The sequence below is a fragment of the Ranitomeya imitator genome, chromosome 6 (genome assembly GCF_032444005.1).
Source record: "Ranitomeya imitator isolate aRanImi1 chromosome 6, aRanImi1.pri, whole genome shotgun sequence".
NCBI classification, from domain to species: domain Eukaryota; kingdom Metazoa; phylum Chordata; class Amphibia; order Anura; family Dendrobatidae; genus Ranitomeya; species Ranitomeya imitator.
In genome coordinates this window covers 67086615-67105484 of record NC_091287.1, presented here as the reverse complement: position 1 = coordinate 67105484, position 18870 = coordinate 67086615, and the positions used below count along the sequence as shown (strand labels likewise).

The 18870-nt window shown below is 44.8% G+C and overlaps 1 protein-coding gene across 1 annotated transcript in view; it reads right to left on the bottom strand.

Moving 5' to 3' along the window:
- Positions 1–1060: 1060 nt before the first annotated feature.
- Positions 1061–18870, bottom strand: part of LOC138643306 (kelch-like protein 10) — a 65195-nt gene continuing 47385 nt past the window's right edge. Inside the window, exons 4-8 of the mRNA XM_069732235.1 lie at positions 15594–15829; positions 14220–14709; positions 12672–13289; positions 11867–12016; positions 1061–1423 (exon numbers count right to left, since the gene is read on the bottom strand). Of these exons, the coding sequence (XP_069588336.1) occupies positions 1061–1423; positions 11867–12016; positions 12672–13289; positions 14220–14709; positions 15594–15829 (1857 nt within the window). The remainder of the gene's footprint in view (positions 1424–11866; positions 12017–12671; positions 13290–14219; positions 14710–15593; positions 15830–18870) is intronic.

The following is an 18870-nucleotide window of genomic DNA, read 5'->3' as shown; positions in this document are numbered from 1 at the left end:
TCCGTTTATTATGCTTAGCAGTCAGAATATTTCAGAATATAATAAATGGCTTTTAAAGGCAATTAGGGCTCATTTTATTTGCCAACCGCATCCTAGTTGCTTCCTATTTTTCCCTTCCATTTCTTTCACTGAAGAGGTATGCATGCTTCCAAGCCAGTAAAACACTGGGAAAGTCACATATTTTTATTCAGGTTTATCCCGAAGCAGCAGATTCATGAGACATGGATGCAAAAGGGAAGCAAATTTGGAGCCTTTCCATTTGCATCCGTGTGTCACTGATCTCCATAGACTTAAATTGCTGAGTCTGACCCACAAATTGGACAATAGGACGTGGTCTGCGTCTGACAGATCTTACTCTTGGATCTGTGATTTAATTGGAAGTGTAAACACATACATTTATAGTTACTATAGCACATATGTATGAGTGTTACCATCCAAAAAAACAGACCGATATTATTCTCAGGTTTCGTAGGTTCCTAATTGCTTTGAAGATGCGTCAATTTGTTTCTGATCCAGTCTTTTTCAGTGAAGTGGGTAGACCATCAGGACTTTTTATCCATTGAGTCTTAAGAATGTATCAGTTAAAAATGGATGAAACTAGGATGAAAAGCTGAAGTACAAAGTATTCCTAGTTCATCTAAGCCTCACGGATTCCCATAGACTTTCTCACAGTTCCCCATAGACTTTAATGGCCAAATCTGATCTACAAAACAGATAAGAATAGGAAATGTTCCACAGATATGGATCGGTTTTTAAAACTAATGTGTGTATGGATCAATGAAATTCTTTGGATCTAGGTGCTGTCAGAGAAAAAAAAATCGGACAGGTCTAGGAGGTGTCATGTGTGGATGCATCCTTGTGATAATGCTACTGCATGCTCCCCAAGCTAAAATTTACCAGTCATCCCATTTATCCATCTCAGATGTTTGTGTTTAACATTATCCAGATCATGAACTGCAGTACAAATACTATTTCAGTCAGTTTGTTGAACGTTTATTTTTTGCTGGTCTGGTGGATAATGCTTGCTTGTTTTGTATGAAGTTGTGTTACGAATAATACATCATACTGGAAGTAAACCAGTAGAGGAGGACGCTGTGACCATATCTCCGGAGTCGATGTCTGGGCAGGCTGTATAGTCTCTGATGTTGATGAGGCTAGGGACCACACAACAACTTAAGGCACTTCGGTTGATACTCATGCCATGGACATCATACCACTCGTTTGCTTTTTCATCATAACTTTCAACATTTAATGTTGTGGTAAATCCGTTGAATCCACCTATAACCAAAAGAAGGTCATCTATTACTTCTATGCCAAAGTTGCTGCGTGGTGAGTACATGCTTGGCACGACATGCCAGGTGTTGTCCACAGTGTTGTACGCCTCTGCACTTCTTAAGCGATTTATTCCATCAAAACCTCCAACCTGAAAAATAAAATAAAGATCATTTGATTTGACTATTTAGGCTATCCTGTCTTTTTTCTGGCTATTGTGGGGTCTTATTCTACACTGCAATATTTTTATGTATTTAGAATAGGTTATACATGGTTTTATGTGCTGCCCCATAGTGGCTGCTCATCTCATGGGAGCAAATCGTCTGCCCTGCTAGGATTGGGGAACCTTCAGTCAACCTGACAATTTAAGTAACATGGGAACACCCCTTTATATAAGGTCCCTATGTGACTTAGATCATAAAGAGGAATCCAATAGAGAATGCCAAGGCATCGGACTCAAATGTGCTTGAAAGTAGAGACAAATACAATCACAAAAGAAGACATTTTGTGTATGAGGCAGCCTTTTTCAAGCCCAGATTGATAACGTGGGACCCTGATTCATGATTTGCCGTTTTTTGTTTTTTTTTGCATCTTTTTTATGCTGGTGGATTTAGTTCCAAATTCATCAATTGTGGGAAAAAATGTTTGTGGGGCTCGTAAGGGATAATATACAGAAGTGCATGGTAGAAAAATTATGATAAGTGATAGTCTGATTTATAATTATTAAGAGGTGAGAAGAAACCTGGACAAAAGGGTTGTTGTAGATATAGTATTTTGATATGTTTCCAAGGCATTTAACACTGTCCCATAATGGGTACAGTGGCATGTAAAAGGTTGTGCACCCCTGTTAGGTCTCGAGTTCCCGCTTCTGCACAGGGGGAATCTCGAGCCGTCTCCGCTGCGGTCCCCCATTCCTATCCAGCCGCAGTGGAGCCTGCTCAGCAGGGACGTCGGTCCCAGCGTCTTGCTCGGTCTCACTCTGTTCAGAGAGTTACTGCTGCTTCTTCAGCTCCTGCCATTAAAGTCAGTGCTGGTCAGCAGCGAGTGGACTTCTCTGGGACTAAGTCCTTGTCTGCGCACACTGAGCATGCCCAGGGCAAGATCTCCCGTTGGAGATCGAGGGTCATGTGCTCAGACTCTGCAGCGCATTCTATTGGTCCTCTTGGCAGGTCTTGGAAGGGCAAAGTTTCTGTGGCCACTTCCTGTCCTGCAACTATATAAACTGCGCATGACCGCACGGCCATGCGCTAGTGTACAATTTAATACGTATGTTTGTTGTGAGTGCAAGTCGTTCATTAAATACCCCTACCCTATTGTATGACTGTTCGCGTATGGTGTATGGCTGCTATCTAGCGCCCGACTAATCACTCAACGTGTCACACACGTATCAGCGTCTATTGCTGTGACCGCCAGTGCGGTGCCACGCGCCAGTGTGCGCTTCCTGACCCACGTCTGGGTGCTTAGTGGTACCTGCCAGCACGGCACAGTTCGCACTTCGGTGCTATAATTATATATTTCCTTACACACCCAGTAGCGGTGTAGTGCCAGCAAGGGTCTAATCGGACTACAATCCCTGTTGGGGTTAAGTTCGCTGACCACTTGCTCGCGCTCTATGTGCGGTACCGCGGTCCTGTGACGCAACAGGATCGCTTTCTTCACGCTGGGTGAGGTTTAACCCACGCGTGTATACTTTTGGATACCGCCATATAGTCTGTCATTTCCTAGCAGCAGGTTTCACCTGCACGGTGGACCCCGGACTGCGAACGCATCTATATCATCTCTCTTGGTGCGTTCCGCCAGTCCTAACATTACACTAGCGCCAGGGTCTGGCTAGTGATGACAGACAAACAGCAATCTCTGCGGTATATCCAGCAGCTGGAGGGTAGGTTGGCGGCTCTCGAGAGCGCGACTTCAGCTGTGGATGTTACTGCAGTAGCTGTACAGGCTGCCAGCGTGGCTGCAGCTACTGTGTCCATTGCCACCCCTGTTCCGACATTATCTCGCCTCCCGCTGCCAGAAAAATTTTCTGGTGATAGCAAGTTTTGTAGGGGATTTGTGAGTCAGTGCTCTATTCACCTCGAGCTCCTGGCTGCACGTTTTCCCACAGAGCGGGCTAAGGTGGGATTTATTCTGTCTCTATTGTCGGACAGGGCGTTGGAATGGGCTACGCCGCTGTGGGAGCGTGGCGATCATGTGGTGCAGAGTGCTCCGCTGTTTCTGAGCGCTCTGAAACAGGTCTTTTTAGGACCTCAAGTCACCCATGATACTGCGCTCCAATTGCTGGCATTAACTCAGGGTGAGTCCTTGGTCAGTCATTTTGCCGTCCAATTCCGCACCTTAGCATCTGAGCTGGATTGGTCGGATAAAGCTCTTATCCCCATATTTTGGAGGGGCTTGGCTGACCACGTAAAGGACGCTCTGGCCACTAGGGAGATTCCTGCCACACTGGAGGAGTTAATAACTGTCTCCACTCGAATTGACCTCCGTTTTAACGAGCGGAGGTTAGAGCGAGCCCAGTGTAGGCAGAGGTTTCGGCTGGCTCCTACTTTCGCCAAACCTCTGGAATCTCCGGTCCTGGTTCCTGAGCCACATGAGGCCAGGGAAGTGTCACAAGCAGGATCTAAGTCCCGGACCGCTTATGCACTCAGGGTCTGTCATGTTTGCCAGCAGTCAGGACATCTAGCCACCAGATGTCCTCAGCGGTCGAGGAAACGTCAGCGTCTAGTGGTAGTAGGTGGAGGCACACTAGACACGGCGACGTTTGCCTCTAAGTTGTCCATTAAGGGGACAATTACTATTGGCTCATTCTCCCACTCGGTAGAGCTCTGCGTGGATTCTGGGGCGGAGGGCAATTTTATGTCTTCTGCCTTCGCCCAACGTCACGCAATACCCCTGGTAATGCTTGCTCAACCAGTAACGGTGCGAGTGGTGAATGGGTCGACATTGCCCTCACAGATAACACACCAGACCATCCCTTTTACTCTGTCCATGTCGCCATCTCATCAGGAGATAATTTCTCTGCTCGTCATTGCGGAAGGAATTGTTGAGGTCCTGTTGGGAATACCTTGGCTACGGTACCACTCTCCTCATATCGAGTGGTCCTCAGGCAGAATTCTGGGTTGGGGTGAATCTTGTGGGGGTAGGTGTCAGAGGGAGTGCGTTCAGGTTGCTACTACTGAGGTACCCGCAGATCTATCCTCTCTCCCCAAGCAGTATTGGTCTTATGCAGACGTGTTCTCCAAAAAGGCGGCGGAGGTCCTTCCGCCTCATCGCCCCTATGACTGTCCTATTGATCTCTTGCCTGGTGCTGAGCCTCCCCGGGGTCGAGTTTATCCGCTATCTCTCCCGGAGATGGAGGCAATGTCACAGTACATCCAGGAAAATCTGGCAAGAGGATTCATTAGGAAGTCAGTGTCACCTGCTGGGGCAGGGTTCTTCTTCGTGCAGAAGAAGAATGGGGAATTGCGCCCATGCATAGACTACAGGGGTCTTAACGCCATCACCGTTAAGAATAAGTATCCTTTGCCCTTGATATCTGAGTTATTCGATAGACTTCGGGGAGCAAGGGTATTTACTAAATTAGATCTGCGGGGTGCTTACAATCTGATTCGCATCCGTGAGGGGGACGAATGGAAGACGGCCTTTAACACCAGGGATGGGCACTATGAATATCTGGTGATGCCCTTCGGGTTCTGTAATGCCCCAGCCGTTTTCCAAGACTTTGTGAACGATATCTTCCGGGATATGCTTTCCACCTCGGTCGTAGTCTATCTGGATGATATTCTCATCTACTCTCCAGATATTGACTCCCACCGGAGAGATGTTTGCAAAGTCTTCGACCTCCTACGGGCAAACTCCCTCTATGCCAAGTTGGAGAAGTGTATGTTTGAGCAGGAGTCTTTACCTTTCCTGGGCTACATCATCTCGGCCCAGGGATTGGCTATGGATCCTGCCAAACTACAGGCAGTGATGGACTGGCAGGAACCCCATTCTCTGAAAGCGGTGCAGCGCTTTATGGGGTTCATAAATTACTATCGTCAGTTCATCCCCCACTTCTCAACCCTGGTAGCTCCCTTGGTATCCCTCACCAAGAAGGGAGCGAATCCTAAATTGTGGTCCGAAGAGGTCTCCAAGGCCTTCACTTCTATTAAGTCCCACTTTGCTAGCGCTCCCATCTTACATCGTCCCGATGTGGATAAGCCATTCCTAATGGAGGTGGATGCCTCATCCGTTGGTGCAGGAGCAGTCCTCTATCAAAAGGATGCTCATGGTCGGAAGCACCCATGCTTCTTCTTCTCAAAGACCTTCTCACCAGCGGAGAGAAATTACTCCATCGGGGATAGGGAGCTGCTGGCAATGAAGTTGGCCTTTTCGGAATGGAGACATCTCTTGGAGGGTGCTCAGTTCCCATTCCAAGTCTTCACGGACCACAAGAATTTGGTCTATTTACAGACAGCCCAGCGGCTGAATTCTCGTCAGGCCAGATGGTCCTTGTTTTTCTCCCGGTTCCACTTCACTCTACATTATCTCGCCGGGGAGAAGAACATTCGTGCTGACGCTCTCTCTCGCTCCCTGGTGTCAACTGTGGAGGAGGAGGACGAGCCTCGGCTGATTGTCCCTTCAGAGAGTCTGAGAACCGTAGCTCCGGTTTCGCTTGAGTCTGTGCCTCCGGGCAAGACTTTTGTTCCCATCAATTTGCGTCCGGAGGTTCTCTCGTGGGCTCATTCGTCCACAGTGGGTGGACACTTTGGGGCAAAGAGGACATCTGAGTTGTTGGCGAGAATGTATTGGTGGCCACATATGGTTCGTGACGTAGGAGACTACGTTCGGGCATGTGTCTCTTGTGCCAAAAATAAGTCTCTCCGTCAACGGCCAGCTGGGTTGTTATACCCTCTGCCGGTGGCAGACAGGCCCTGGGAGGTGGTCGGGATGGACTTTGTGGTGGGTTTGCCCAAGTCACGTGGCTGTACTGTCATTTGGGTTATCACCGACCATTTTTCTAAAATGGTGCATTTGGTGCCGCTTCCTCGGCTACCTTCTGCACGGGCCTTGGCAGCATTGTTTGTTAAACACATCTTCCGTCTTCACGGTATGCCAGACAAAATTGTCAGTGACCGGGGTCCCCAGTTTGCGTCTCGGTTCTGGAGAGAGCTTTGTCGCCTTCTCAGTATCGAGTTGAATCTCTCTTCGGCATATCATCCCGAGACGAATGGGTTGGTGGAGAGAGCCAACCAGACCTTGGTCACATATCTGCGACATTTTGTCTCTGCTAAGCAAGATGACTGGGCATCTTTGCTACCGTGGGCAGAGTTTGCTCTTAACAATGCTGTAGCTGACTCCACTGGACAGACTCCATTCCTCCTTAACTATGGTCAGCATCCGCGGGTACCTGTGCCCATGCCCGTGTCTTCCGCCGATTCCAGGGTGGCAGACTGGGCTGTGGAGGCACGGGACATTTGGGATCGCACTCAGGATGCCATTCGGGCTTCCAAGGAGAGAATGAGGTCCTCCGCCGATGTTCATCGGCGCCCCGCTCCGACCTTTGCTCCTGGCGACTTGGTGTGGCTCTCCGCCCGTAACATCAGGCTGCGAGTTGAGTCCACTAAGTTTGCTCCTCGCTACTTGGGTCCCTTCAAGGTTCTCGAACAGGTTAATCCTGTGGTCTACCGCCTGGCTCTTCCTCCACGCTTGGGTATCACCGACACCTTTCATGTGTCCCTCTTGAAACCCGTATGCATGTCCCGGTTTTCCGAGTCATCTGCCGGGACATCAGGTTCGTCTACGGACGATTACGAGGTGAACGCTATTTTGGGGTGTAAGGTGGTACGCGGCAAAAAGTTCTATCTGGTGGATTGGAAGGGTTATGGTCCAGAGAACAGGTCATGGGAGCCTGCTGAAAACATTCGGGCCCCACAGCTCATTGCTGCCTTCGAGCGTTGCGAGGCTCAAGGAGAGGGGGGCCCTAGGAGGGGGGGTAATGTTAGGTCTTGAGTTCCCGCTTCTGCACAGGGGGAATGTCGAGCCATCTCTGCTGCGGTCCCCCATTCCTATCCAGCCGCAGTGGAGCCTGCTCAGCAGGGACGTCGGTCCCAGCGTCTTGCTCGGTCTCACTCTGTTCAGAGAGTTACTGCTGCTTCTTCAGCTCCTGCCATTAAAGTCAGTGCTGGTCAGCAGCGAGTGGACTTCTCTGGGACTAAGTCCTTGTCTGCGCACACTGAGCATGCCCAGGGCAAGATCTCCCGTTGGAGATCGAGGGTCATGTGCTCAGACTCTGCAGCGCATTCTATTGGTCCTCTTGGCAGGTCTTGGAAGGGCAAAGTTTCTGTGGCCACTTCCTGTCCTGCAACTATATAAACTGCGCATGACCGCACGGCCATGCGCTAGTGTACAATTTAATACGTGTGTTTGTTGTGAGTGCAAGTCGTTCATTAAATACCCCTACCCTATTGTATGACTGTTCGCGTATGGTGTATGGCTGCTATCTAGCGCCCGACTAATCACTCAACGTGTCACACACGTATCAGCGTCTATTGCTGTGACCGCCAGTGCGGTGCCACGCGCCAGTGTGCGCTTCCTGACCCACGTCTGGGTGCTTAGTGGTACCTGCCATCATGGCACAGTTCGCACTTCGGTGCTATAATTATATATTTCCTTACACACCCAGTAGCGGTGTAGTGCCAGCAAGAGTCTAATCGGACTACAATCCCTGTTGGGGTTAAGTTCGCTGACCACTTGCTCGCGCTCTATGTGCGGTACCGCGGTCCTGTGACGCAACAGGATCGCTTTCTTCACGCTGGGTGAGGTTTAACCCACGCGTGTATACTTTTGGATACCGCCATATAGTCTGTCATTTCCTAGCAGCAGGTTTCACCTGCACGGTGGACCCCGGACTGCGAACGCATCTATATCATCTCTCTTGGTGCGTTCCGCCAGTCCTAACAACCCCTGATTAAAATTACTGTTATTGGGAACAATTAAGCATGTTGAAGATGAAATGATCTCTAAAAGGCCTAAAGTTAAAGGTGACACATTTCCTTTGTATTTTAGGCAAACAAAATAAACATTTTCATCTTTTACATTTTAAAAATTACAAAAAGAAAAATGGGCAGATGCAAATGGTTGGGCACCCTGAATGGCTAGTACCTAGTAGTACCCCCATTTGAAAGTATCACAGCTTGCAAACACTTTCTGTAGCCAGTCAAGAGTCTTTAAATTCATGTTTAATGGATTTTAATTCATTCTTCCTTGAAAAAAATTATTCCAGTTCTATAAGATTCCTGGGTCGTCTTCCACGCACAGCTATTTTGAGGTCTAGCCACATATTTTCAATCAGATCGGGGGACTGAGAGGGCCATTGTAACACCTTCAGCTAGCTCCTTTTGAGGTATTCTATTGTGGATTTTGACTTGTGCTTATGATCATTACCCATTTGTAGAAGCCAACCTCTTTTCAATTTCAGCTCTTTTACAGATGGCATCAATAATTTGTTGACATTTCATTGAATCCATTCTTCCCCATCCGAACAATGTTCGCCATGCAATTGGCTGCAACACAATCCCAAAACATGGTTGATCCACTCCCATGCTTAATGGTTGGCAAGATGTTCTTTCCCTGAAATTCTGTGGCTTTTTTCTCCACACATTGATCATTGTGACCAAAGAGTTAATTTGCATACTTTTAATGCTGAATTTTTGGTGAGGATGCAGGAGAGGTTTTCTTCTGATGACCCTTCCATGAAGGCCATATTTGTGATGGAGTGTCTAAACAGTAGAATAATGTCCAACAATGCCAGATTTTGCTAAATCTTTCTGAAGGTCTTTTGCAGTCATGCGACGGTTCTGATTTGCCTCTTTAGCAATCCTACAAGTAGCTCTCACTGAAATTTTGCTTGGTCTTCCAAAACTTATCTTGACCTCCGTTGTTAATATTAACTGCCATTTCTTAATTGCTTTTCAAACTGAGGAAAGGGCAGCTTGAAAACGCTTTGCTATCTTCTTATAGCCTTCTCCTGCTTCGTGGGCCTCCACTATTTTCATCTTCAGAGTGCTAGGTAGCTGCTTAGAAGAACCCATAGCTGCTGTTTTTTGGCACAAGGTTAGAGGAAGCTGGGAAATCTGCACCACATGGCCTTTCCTGACAATGATAGTGAACAAGCTATAACCCTACAGGCTAATTAGGTTCTGAACCCGAGGTCAAAGTTATCTGAGCACACAAACTTTTGCATCAGACTTTTTTTTTGCAATTTTTAAAATGAAAATAATGACAATATATGCAGTCCATGGAAGATCTTCATAAGTTACATGCTGACTTGGAGAAACTGAGCGTGAATCCAAATTTGTTCAATGTGGAAAAATGTAAAGTTATGCAGATGGAAACTAATAAAATGTGAGCTTCATAAGTTTTAGGGAGAGTAAAACTAGAAGAGTCACTTGTAGAAAAGGAACTGAACTCGTTCCTCACAGACTAAATTGTATAACACAATATCAATCAGCAGCTTCTAAAGTCAGTGGGATATTGTCATACAGATGTCGTGATTAACAGTTAACAGAATACAGATACCACAAAAAATTATATTTGACAACTAAGTTTTTTGTATAGTTCATCTGAGCTTGGCTACATCTGTATATTAAATGAGCAATGGACCTGCGAGACATTGACTTAATACTATCACTTTTCAAAGCATTAGTGCGACCACATCTGGAATAGGCAGCTCAGTTCTGGGCACTATTCCAATTCATATAAAGGATGTCCTGGAGCTGGAAAAAGATCAAAAAGCCACAAAACTGGGGAATGCAGGATCTTAGTTATGAAGAAAAGATAAAAAGAATTATATTCACATTTCTTGAGAAGAGTTATCTAAGGGGGGACGTGATAAACTTTTACAAGTACATAAATGGCCCACACAAAAAATATGCTTTTTCGTATAAAATCCCTCAAAAGACAAGAGGGCAGTCCCTCCACTTAGAAAAAGAAAGGTACAATCTGCAGAGGAGACAGGCTTTCTTTAATATAAGAACTATTAATCTTTTGAATAGGTTACCGGAAGAGTTGGTCACAGCGGGAACCATCAATGGTTTGCAATAAGATTTGTAAGCTTAAAAGAAAATAACAGAAATTCTTATGTACATTTATAAAATACTAGATGGTGTCCCGATTCAAAAGCATCGGGTATTCTAGAATATGTATGTATGTATGTTTGTTGCGCTGTCAGTGGTGTTTAAATCCCGCACTAATATCGCTGATTGGCTGATATCCGAGACAGACAGACAATTAGACCCTTAGACAACACAATGGTGGCACTTGACAGCAGTGGAGGACAATGATGATTTCAGAATTCGCGGCAGACTGTGCCCGTCACTGATTGGTCGAGGCCGGCTGGCCTCGACCAATCAGAGACTGTGCCCATTGCTGATTGGTTGAGGCCTGGTGGCCTTGACTAATCAGCGACACGCAGAGGCCAGCCGGCCTCGACCAATCAGAGACTGTGCGCGTCGCTGATTGGTCGAGGCCTAGTGGCCTCGACCAATCAGCAATGCAGGATTTCCATGACTGACAGCCAAACCCTAAGACAATTATATATATAGATTTGTTCAAAATGTTGATCGAGTCGATTGACAAACTTGGATCAGTAGGAAAAAATCTTCTCTTTTAAGGCAGACTGGTTCATGCATTTTGGTTGTACTTAAACTCCTTCCCTGCATTCGTTCCCATCCTTCAGTTGAACTTAATGTACATGAGCCTTTTTTCAACATGCAAAGCATTGTAACTATGTAAACTAAAGTATGTAATGGTGTCATTCAAAACTACAACTCGTTCCGCAAATCTCCAAATGGCTATTTATGTCAGTGGAAAACTGAAAAAGATATGGCTCTTGAAAGAATGACAGTGTAAGAACGAAAATTGATAGGAATGTGTTAAGACAAATATTGGCTACACTTCGGGTCTATCTTTTACTATACATCAGCCCTGATCCATCATTGCTGTGCAACAATGTTTTGTGTAGTTTTGTTTTTTTTTGTGTGCACAAAAGTCATTGTACTAGTTGCACTTTTTTAAATGCATTATACTGTATATTTGTTCAGTGACCTTTTTGTTTTGTTTTCTGCTTTCTGAAGTTTAGTTATTCCAGATGTCTTAGGCTCAGACATTATTTTATTTATTTATTAATTGACACTTTAAAAAAAAAAATGCATAATTTAACACAACTCCACTCCAGTCCCCCTGATGCATTTTTTAGTATGCCAGTATTTTTGTTCAATTTTTGTGATTTCTTTTGTGTCATCATGCAAATTTTAGTGCCAAAAGACGTACAAATTGTTCAAGACAGGAAGAAAGCTTATTGTGAACTGTGCACCAAATTCATGAATTGCATGGGCCCTTTTGATGAATTTGGCACCAAAAACAGCAAATACCATAAGACAAAAACAAAAAGTGAGTTACAAAAATGCAAATGATGAAGCGAGGCCATCGTTTTCAAAGCAAGAAATATGTTCTAGAATTATACAATTCTGATTGATGAATTGGTCAGCTTGTACATTTTTGGGATTTGCTTCATGTCCATTAATAACAGGTTTTAAATATAATTAGTCCATACCACATATACTTTTTCTCCATAGGCAACAACTCCCACTCCACTGCGTCGACTCCCCATTGAAGAAATTATACTCCACTGCATGGTATTAAGGTTGTACATCTCAGCAGTGAGCAAGCACTCGTTCCCATTGAATCCTCCACATATATAGATCTGTGAAAAAAATAATAGTCATAAATTTTATACATACAATTTTTTATACATAAAGAAGGAACTACCAAAATGTACTAGCATCTCAATAGACTAGTAGAATTAGAGAACAAGAATAAGGAAGTAACCATCAAGTGTGTTGCTTCTGGGTGTGATAAAGGGAACCTGTCTGTTGACCATGCTATCCAAACCATGGACAGCTGGAATCAGAGCCAGGCTGCATACTTATAGGTTTGCTATAAAATATTAACCACTCTAGGTGATTAAGAGGTCTATCCCAAGGTACACCTATGGGAGAGACCTATCAGTTAACTAGAGTAGTGAAGAGAGTAGTGGTCGGACCAGTCTTGTCTGCGAGCTGGATCTTTGAATTCTGTTTTCTCTTAAATGCTAGAGCTTTACAGAGTAAAATGTGCATTCCTGAGTGTGTGTGACATTAATAAGGCTGTATTTGCATCACAGAACTCAAAAGGGGTTCAATAGAGTCCTAGGAGACCTCCAAGTGTCATACGTGTAATTTTCAAGCAACTAGGTCCTTTGCAATATTGAGATTCAAGGCGAATTTAAAAATCTAACCTTTGGGGAAAATTTAGAGATGCTGTCAAATTTGAATTTCACGCAATCCGCTTGTATCTAGTTATGATGACTATCTCCTTACCTTATCATTAAGTGTGGTGGCACCTGCATCACTTCTTTGCTCATTCATAGGGGCAATCAAACTCCACTGGTTGGTTTCTGGCTCGTATCGTTCAGCAGTGTTCAGACGAAAATGGCCATCAAAGCCTCCCATTGCATAGATGTTTTCATCCAGAACTGTGACACTGACATAACATCTCTTTGAATGCATCGGTGCTACTTGCTTCCATGCTTTCTTGACTGGGTTAAAACGTGTTACATTGTTAAAATAATCCACACTATCAAATCCACCAATAAGGTACACATAGCCGTTTAAGTATGCTGTTCCATGATAGGCTCTTGGACTTTCCTCTTCACATGTAACATTGATCCATTTGTCAGCACGAGCATCATATGATTCCATGGCATTGGTTGGTCCACCTCCACTCCAACCACCAATGGCAAACAAGACTGCATAAGGAAGACGGGGTCTGCTCATAGGATTTTGAAAATCAGAATGTGAGGGGCCATTAACATTGAGGTTATGCATGGCTTTGAAAGCATTAATTAGAATAGGTTTACATTCTTCATTGTCTCGTATATAGATGTTGGATTTGACATTGTTGCCATAATATTCAGTGGGCATGAAGGCAAAGCGAACCTGGAAAGAAATATAATGGTTACTATTGTTTTAAAAAAGCTGTTAATAAATCAATAACACAAAAAACATTGTAATATTTTGTCAAAGAAATATGCCTTTTTCTCCACCTGTTAGCCTTTTCTAATACCCTTTGCCTCCTGAACTTATATAACTCATGTAGAAAAATCTGTCTCATTAAAGAGATTGTCAATTCATCGCGGTATCATAATACAGTGGACTATTAAGTCTATTGGATGGAAAGAGGGAGAAAGGATTCTTTGTAGTAAGCGCCCCCCCCCACGCCATCCTCTTGTACTGGACTCACAGCTACACTGCTCTCTACTTCTATATAATGTCCTTTGTGATGCTGCAGCTTCTGTCTACATTCCACAAAGTGATAGGGGAACATGAATCCCTATTGTCTCTCTTGTCTCCATGTACCATGTAGAGGAGACATCATATCAGCTAGTCTACTCCCAATAGCACATTGACACCTGGAATTTATAGATAGGAAACTTAGTGAAAATGCAGAATAAAAGTCATATAATAGCCAGAAATAATGTTATTTCTGATGTACACACAAATGACAGCTTATTTTGAAGTCAGCTGAGAAGACAGGTGTGCTTTAAAAAAAGAGAACCAATTGTGCCTCGCAAAACAATAAAAAGTATGATAAAGGCAACGAGAAAAATGTGAAATCAAATACATCTACTGTACTAAGCAGATATTTGTGCAGTATATCTTTATCTATCTATCTAAGCCCGAATGTGAACATAAAGCATCAATGTAGGTGGCATAGTGCTTAGTAAAAAACAAACATTCAACAGCACGTTTTTCTTCTTCTGAACCAATGGTCAGACCTTCACTGACATCAGCTACATGTTTCAATCAGCTTTTGTCAGAATATTTTTAACTCTAGGTGAAGACTTCATGATAAAACTTCAGCATTACCTCTGGAAGAAGAGCTGAGATATACTGTTGCCGGCTTGCTGGGTTATAATTGATCCACTTTATGATAGCTTCAAATGCAGCTTCCTCGTGTTTAACATTAAGCTCATCTTTCTCTAAAAGATCTTTCAGTTCGGTAGCTGACAGTTCAAGAAACTCATCTGAGGTGTTCATTATATTTTCGAAATTATGCAAGATGTAAGAATATGCCTTCTGGTGAAGCTTGGGGCAATAGTAATACTCAGTAAACTTGTAGATACCAATGCTATTTTCTGGGCACAGTTGGTTTATCATGAAATCAGAACATTGTTGAAGAAGATCTAGAATGTTGAAGTAATCTGCCGCAATTAAGAGATTTTCCACATTGTCGGCATTGATTGGGACAGTCCCTGTATAGGCATACTCTAGAATAAAGTTCATTATCTCTGGAGAGACGCCAGATATGTCATACGCCTTATCTTCACTGTTGTTCCAGCTGTTTGTGAACAATGCTCTGCAATTAGAAAGAATGTAGAGATAAAAGCATGATCTAGGTGAAAATTGCATTTACCTACAAGAAACTATTAAATGGAACAATATAGATTAAAAGTCAGGACCTTGATTTAAGGTGAATGGAATTTGCCTCAAATTTTTACAAAAAACTTGCCCAAATACAGATATCCAGAATTCTCTTTGGGTCAATCCAGCAAAATGTTATCCGTCCAGCCACCATGTTTTAGATTATAAATAACCAGGAAGGGGTTAAAAAAAATATACACATCCGTCCCTTACATATCCTGATGCCCTTATCTTATCCAGTCTTCATTGGACCATCTTTGGAGTCTTCTGGGGCTCTACTATATTTACCATTTTACACAAACACCATCTTCAGCACCATCTGTGGTGACTAGGCCCCGTAATATCATGATCAGACAGGGCTGGTTAAGTATATATTTTTTATTCCTTTTTTTAACCTATTTTTAATATGTTTTGGTGCCTGGAGAAACCTCAGAGCATAGTAATTCTCACTCCATTCACATAGCTTAAATGCCATACAAATGAAAATTCCTGAAGAAATTTAAGCAAAGCTGTGAATTTTACATTTTTCCCAAATTTGCCCATCTCTAGTTAAAGGGGTCCCCTACAATTTCTGGCCTTTCCTTATGATGTGAATGTTTGGTTTTTTTTAGGTCACACTAGAGTCTGAAAGCATTCTAGAGCGATTTGACCCTCTTAATGAACATGAAAGGGCCCATGAGTTCTGTTGTTTAGTGAGGGTTTCATATTGCTGAAATAATTAATTCTGGAAAATCCTAATATCCATAGAATTAGAGTTTACAGCCAATCGTGAGCATTTTCATAAAATTACATTTCCCTGTGAGCATCTTAAATACTGACCTAAAGTAAGGACTGCAGCCACATAGGATAATCTTATGAGCATTGAACTCTACATCGCCAACTTTGATGACAATGTCACACAGCTTGCCCTCCATTCTAAGCTCATTAAAGATATTGAAAGCCACAGGGATCATTTTGCTTTCCATGTTGCTGGTGTAAAAGCTTTCCTCAGGATCTATTATGAATGTATGGTGGCCTATCCTGTCACTGCGTCTTCTAGTCTCCAAGCTGTTCAGCTAATGGAATCAAAATCTGATGTTTCTTTATGACATCACAATCTGCATTGTGTGTTGGAATTCTGAATGGAATGACCATAGAGTAATACAGGAGTCCCATCTAATTACCCGTATATACTCGAGTATAAGCCGACCCGAGTATAAGCCGACCCCCCTAATTTTGCCACAAAAAACTGGGAAAACTTATTGACTCGAGTATAAGCCTAGGGTGGAATAGCAGCATTTACCGGTGAATTTCAAAAATAAAAATAGATCATTATTGCCCCATAGCTGTGCCATATAGTGCTCTGCACCATTCATATTTCCCCATAGCTCTGCCATATAGTGCTCTGCACCGTTCATATTTCCCCATAGCTCTGCCATATAGTGCTCTGCACCGTTCATATTGCCCCATATCTGCCCCATATAGTGCTCTGCACCGTTCATATTGCCCCATATCTGCCCCATATAGTGCTCTGCACTGCTCATATTGCCCCATATCTGCCCCATATAGTGCTCTGCACCGTTCATATTGCCCCATATCTGTCCCATATAGTGCTCTGCACTGTTCATATTGCCCCATATCTGCCCCATATAGTGCTCTGCACCGTTCATATTGCCCCATATAGTGCTCTGCACCGTTCATATTGCCCCATATCTGCCCCATATAGTGCTCTGCACCGTTCATATTGCCCCATAACTGCCCCATATAGTGCTCTGCACTGTTCATATTGCCCCATATCTGCCCCATATAGTGCTCTGTACCGTTCATATTGCCCCATATCTGCCCCATATAGTGCTCTACACCGTTCATATTGCCCCATATCTGTCCCATATAGTGCTCTGCACTGTTCATATTGCCCCATATCTGCCCCATATAGTGCTCTGCACTGTTCATATTGCCCCATATCTGCCCCATATAGTGCTCTGCACCGTTCATATTGCCCCATATCTACCCCATATAGAGCTCTGCACTGTTCATATTGCCCCATATCTGCCCCATATAGTGCTCTGCACTGTTCATATTGCCCCATATCTGCCCCATATAGTGCTCTGCACCGTTCATATTGCCCCATATCTGCCCCATATAGTGCTCTGCACCGTTCATATTGCCCCATATCTGCCCCATATAGTGCTCTGCACTGTTCATATTGCCCCATATCTGCCCCATATAGTGCTCTGCACTGTTCATATTGCTCCATATCTGCCCCATATAGTGCTCTGCACTGTTCATATTGCCCCATATCTGCCCCATATAGTGCTCTGCACCGTTCATATTGCCCCATATCTGCCCCATATAGTGCTCTGCACTGTTCATATTGCTCCATATCTGCCCCATATAGTGCTCTGCTCCGTTCATATTGCCCCATAGATGCTCCACATAAATCTGTGCCGCCGCTGCTGCTGCTGCAATAAAAAAAAAAAGCCATACTCACCTTTCTTGATTGCAGCTTCCAGCGTCCGGTCCCGGCGTCTCCCCGCTCTGACTGATCAGGCAGAGGGCGCCGCGCACACAATATGCGTCATCGCGCCCTCTGACCTGCACAGTCAGAGCACAGATAGACGCCGGGAAGATGGAGCGGCGCCCGGTGGCTGGAACGCGGACAGGTGAATATGACATACTTACCTGGTCCCGACGTCCGGCTCCCCCTGCCGTTCCACGGTCTTCTGTGCCGCAGCCTCTTCCTCTATCAGCGGTCACCTTTACCGCTGATTAGAGAAATGAATAGGCGGCTCCATCCCCTATGGGAGGTGGAGCCGCTTATTCATTTCTCTAATGAGCGGTCCCACGTGACCGCTGAATTGGGGAAGAAGCTGCAGCACAGAAGACCGTGGGAGGGCAGGGGAAGCGCCAGGATCGCTGAGACTAAGTAAGTATGCCTCAGCGCCCTCTCCCCCTCACCCGCCGACCCCACCGCTACCGTGACTCGAGTATAAGCCGAGAGGGGCACTTTCAGCCCAAAAATTTGGGCTGAAAATCTCGGCTTATACTCGAGTATATACGGTACTTGTATCAGAGTTCCATAATCCCCCATTTAATCTCATCTGACGTTCCATAATAATCTATGTTCTAGCTATCTACATTATTTTTTGCTTCGGTTCATATCACTGATCTAATAGATTTTTCTTCCATTCAGCCGTTTATTATATTTCTGTCTCTTGTGTACACTTGGAGCCAATCTCTATAAATCAAAGAAACAGAGCCACAAAGTATCATCAGCTATGTTTCTGACAGACCTGACCCATTCATGTAATACACGGTACTTAGTTTAAATGTATTCCATGTAGTGCACCATTTACATACAATGTATGGATGGCTGCTATTTTCCTTGGTGATCACAGCTTTGAGCTATGATTTTCATAGCTCCAGGAAAACCTTAAATAAAATTTAAAAAAAAACCCTCACAGTTAGAATTAGAACAATTTCATCCCAAAAAGTTTGTAAATTTGATTTAAATATGAATCGTTTTATCAAGGAGTGTTGTAACCAGGGGCGGATTATAATAGGGTCAATCTGGGCGCTAGCCCAGGGCCCAGTGGTTTGGGGGGGCCTTGGGCTACCGCTCAGATTGCCCGCCGCCATCAGGGCATTACTGCCCTGACTGGCGTATGGGCCCGGTGGGCAGAGGGGGCCCGCATCAGGCCCCGTCTCATCTGCTCACCGGGCCCCTACCGGCGCTGTGGCAGTTTCACCTATTGATGTGTGGGCGCGCTCTCGCATGTCAATAGTTAACAACAGCCGCCAGCCAATTGGATGCTGGCAGCTGAAGTCAGCCGCAGGCGCAGCGCACACGTCGCCGGCGTGTGACGTTATTGTCAGTCGCTGGTGAGTGCACGCTGCTGGAGGGAGCTCGCCACTGGAGCGCAGGTCAGGTGAGGAGAACTCGGTTTTTGGGGGGGTTTTTTGCGAATGGCAATCCGGGGGGCCCGGGCGGGCCGGAATGCTAGATACTGTCTGTGGGCAATATGCTGGACATACTGGGGCAGATTGCTGGAGTCGGACACACTGGGGGCAATGCTGGAGACACTGGGGCAGATTGCTGGACAAACTGTCTGGGGGC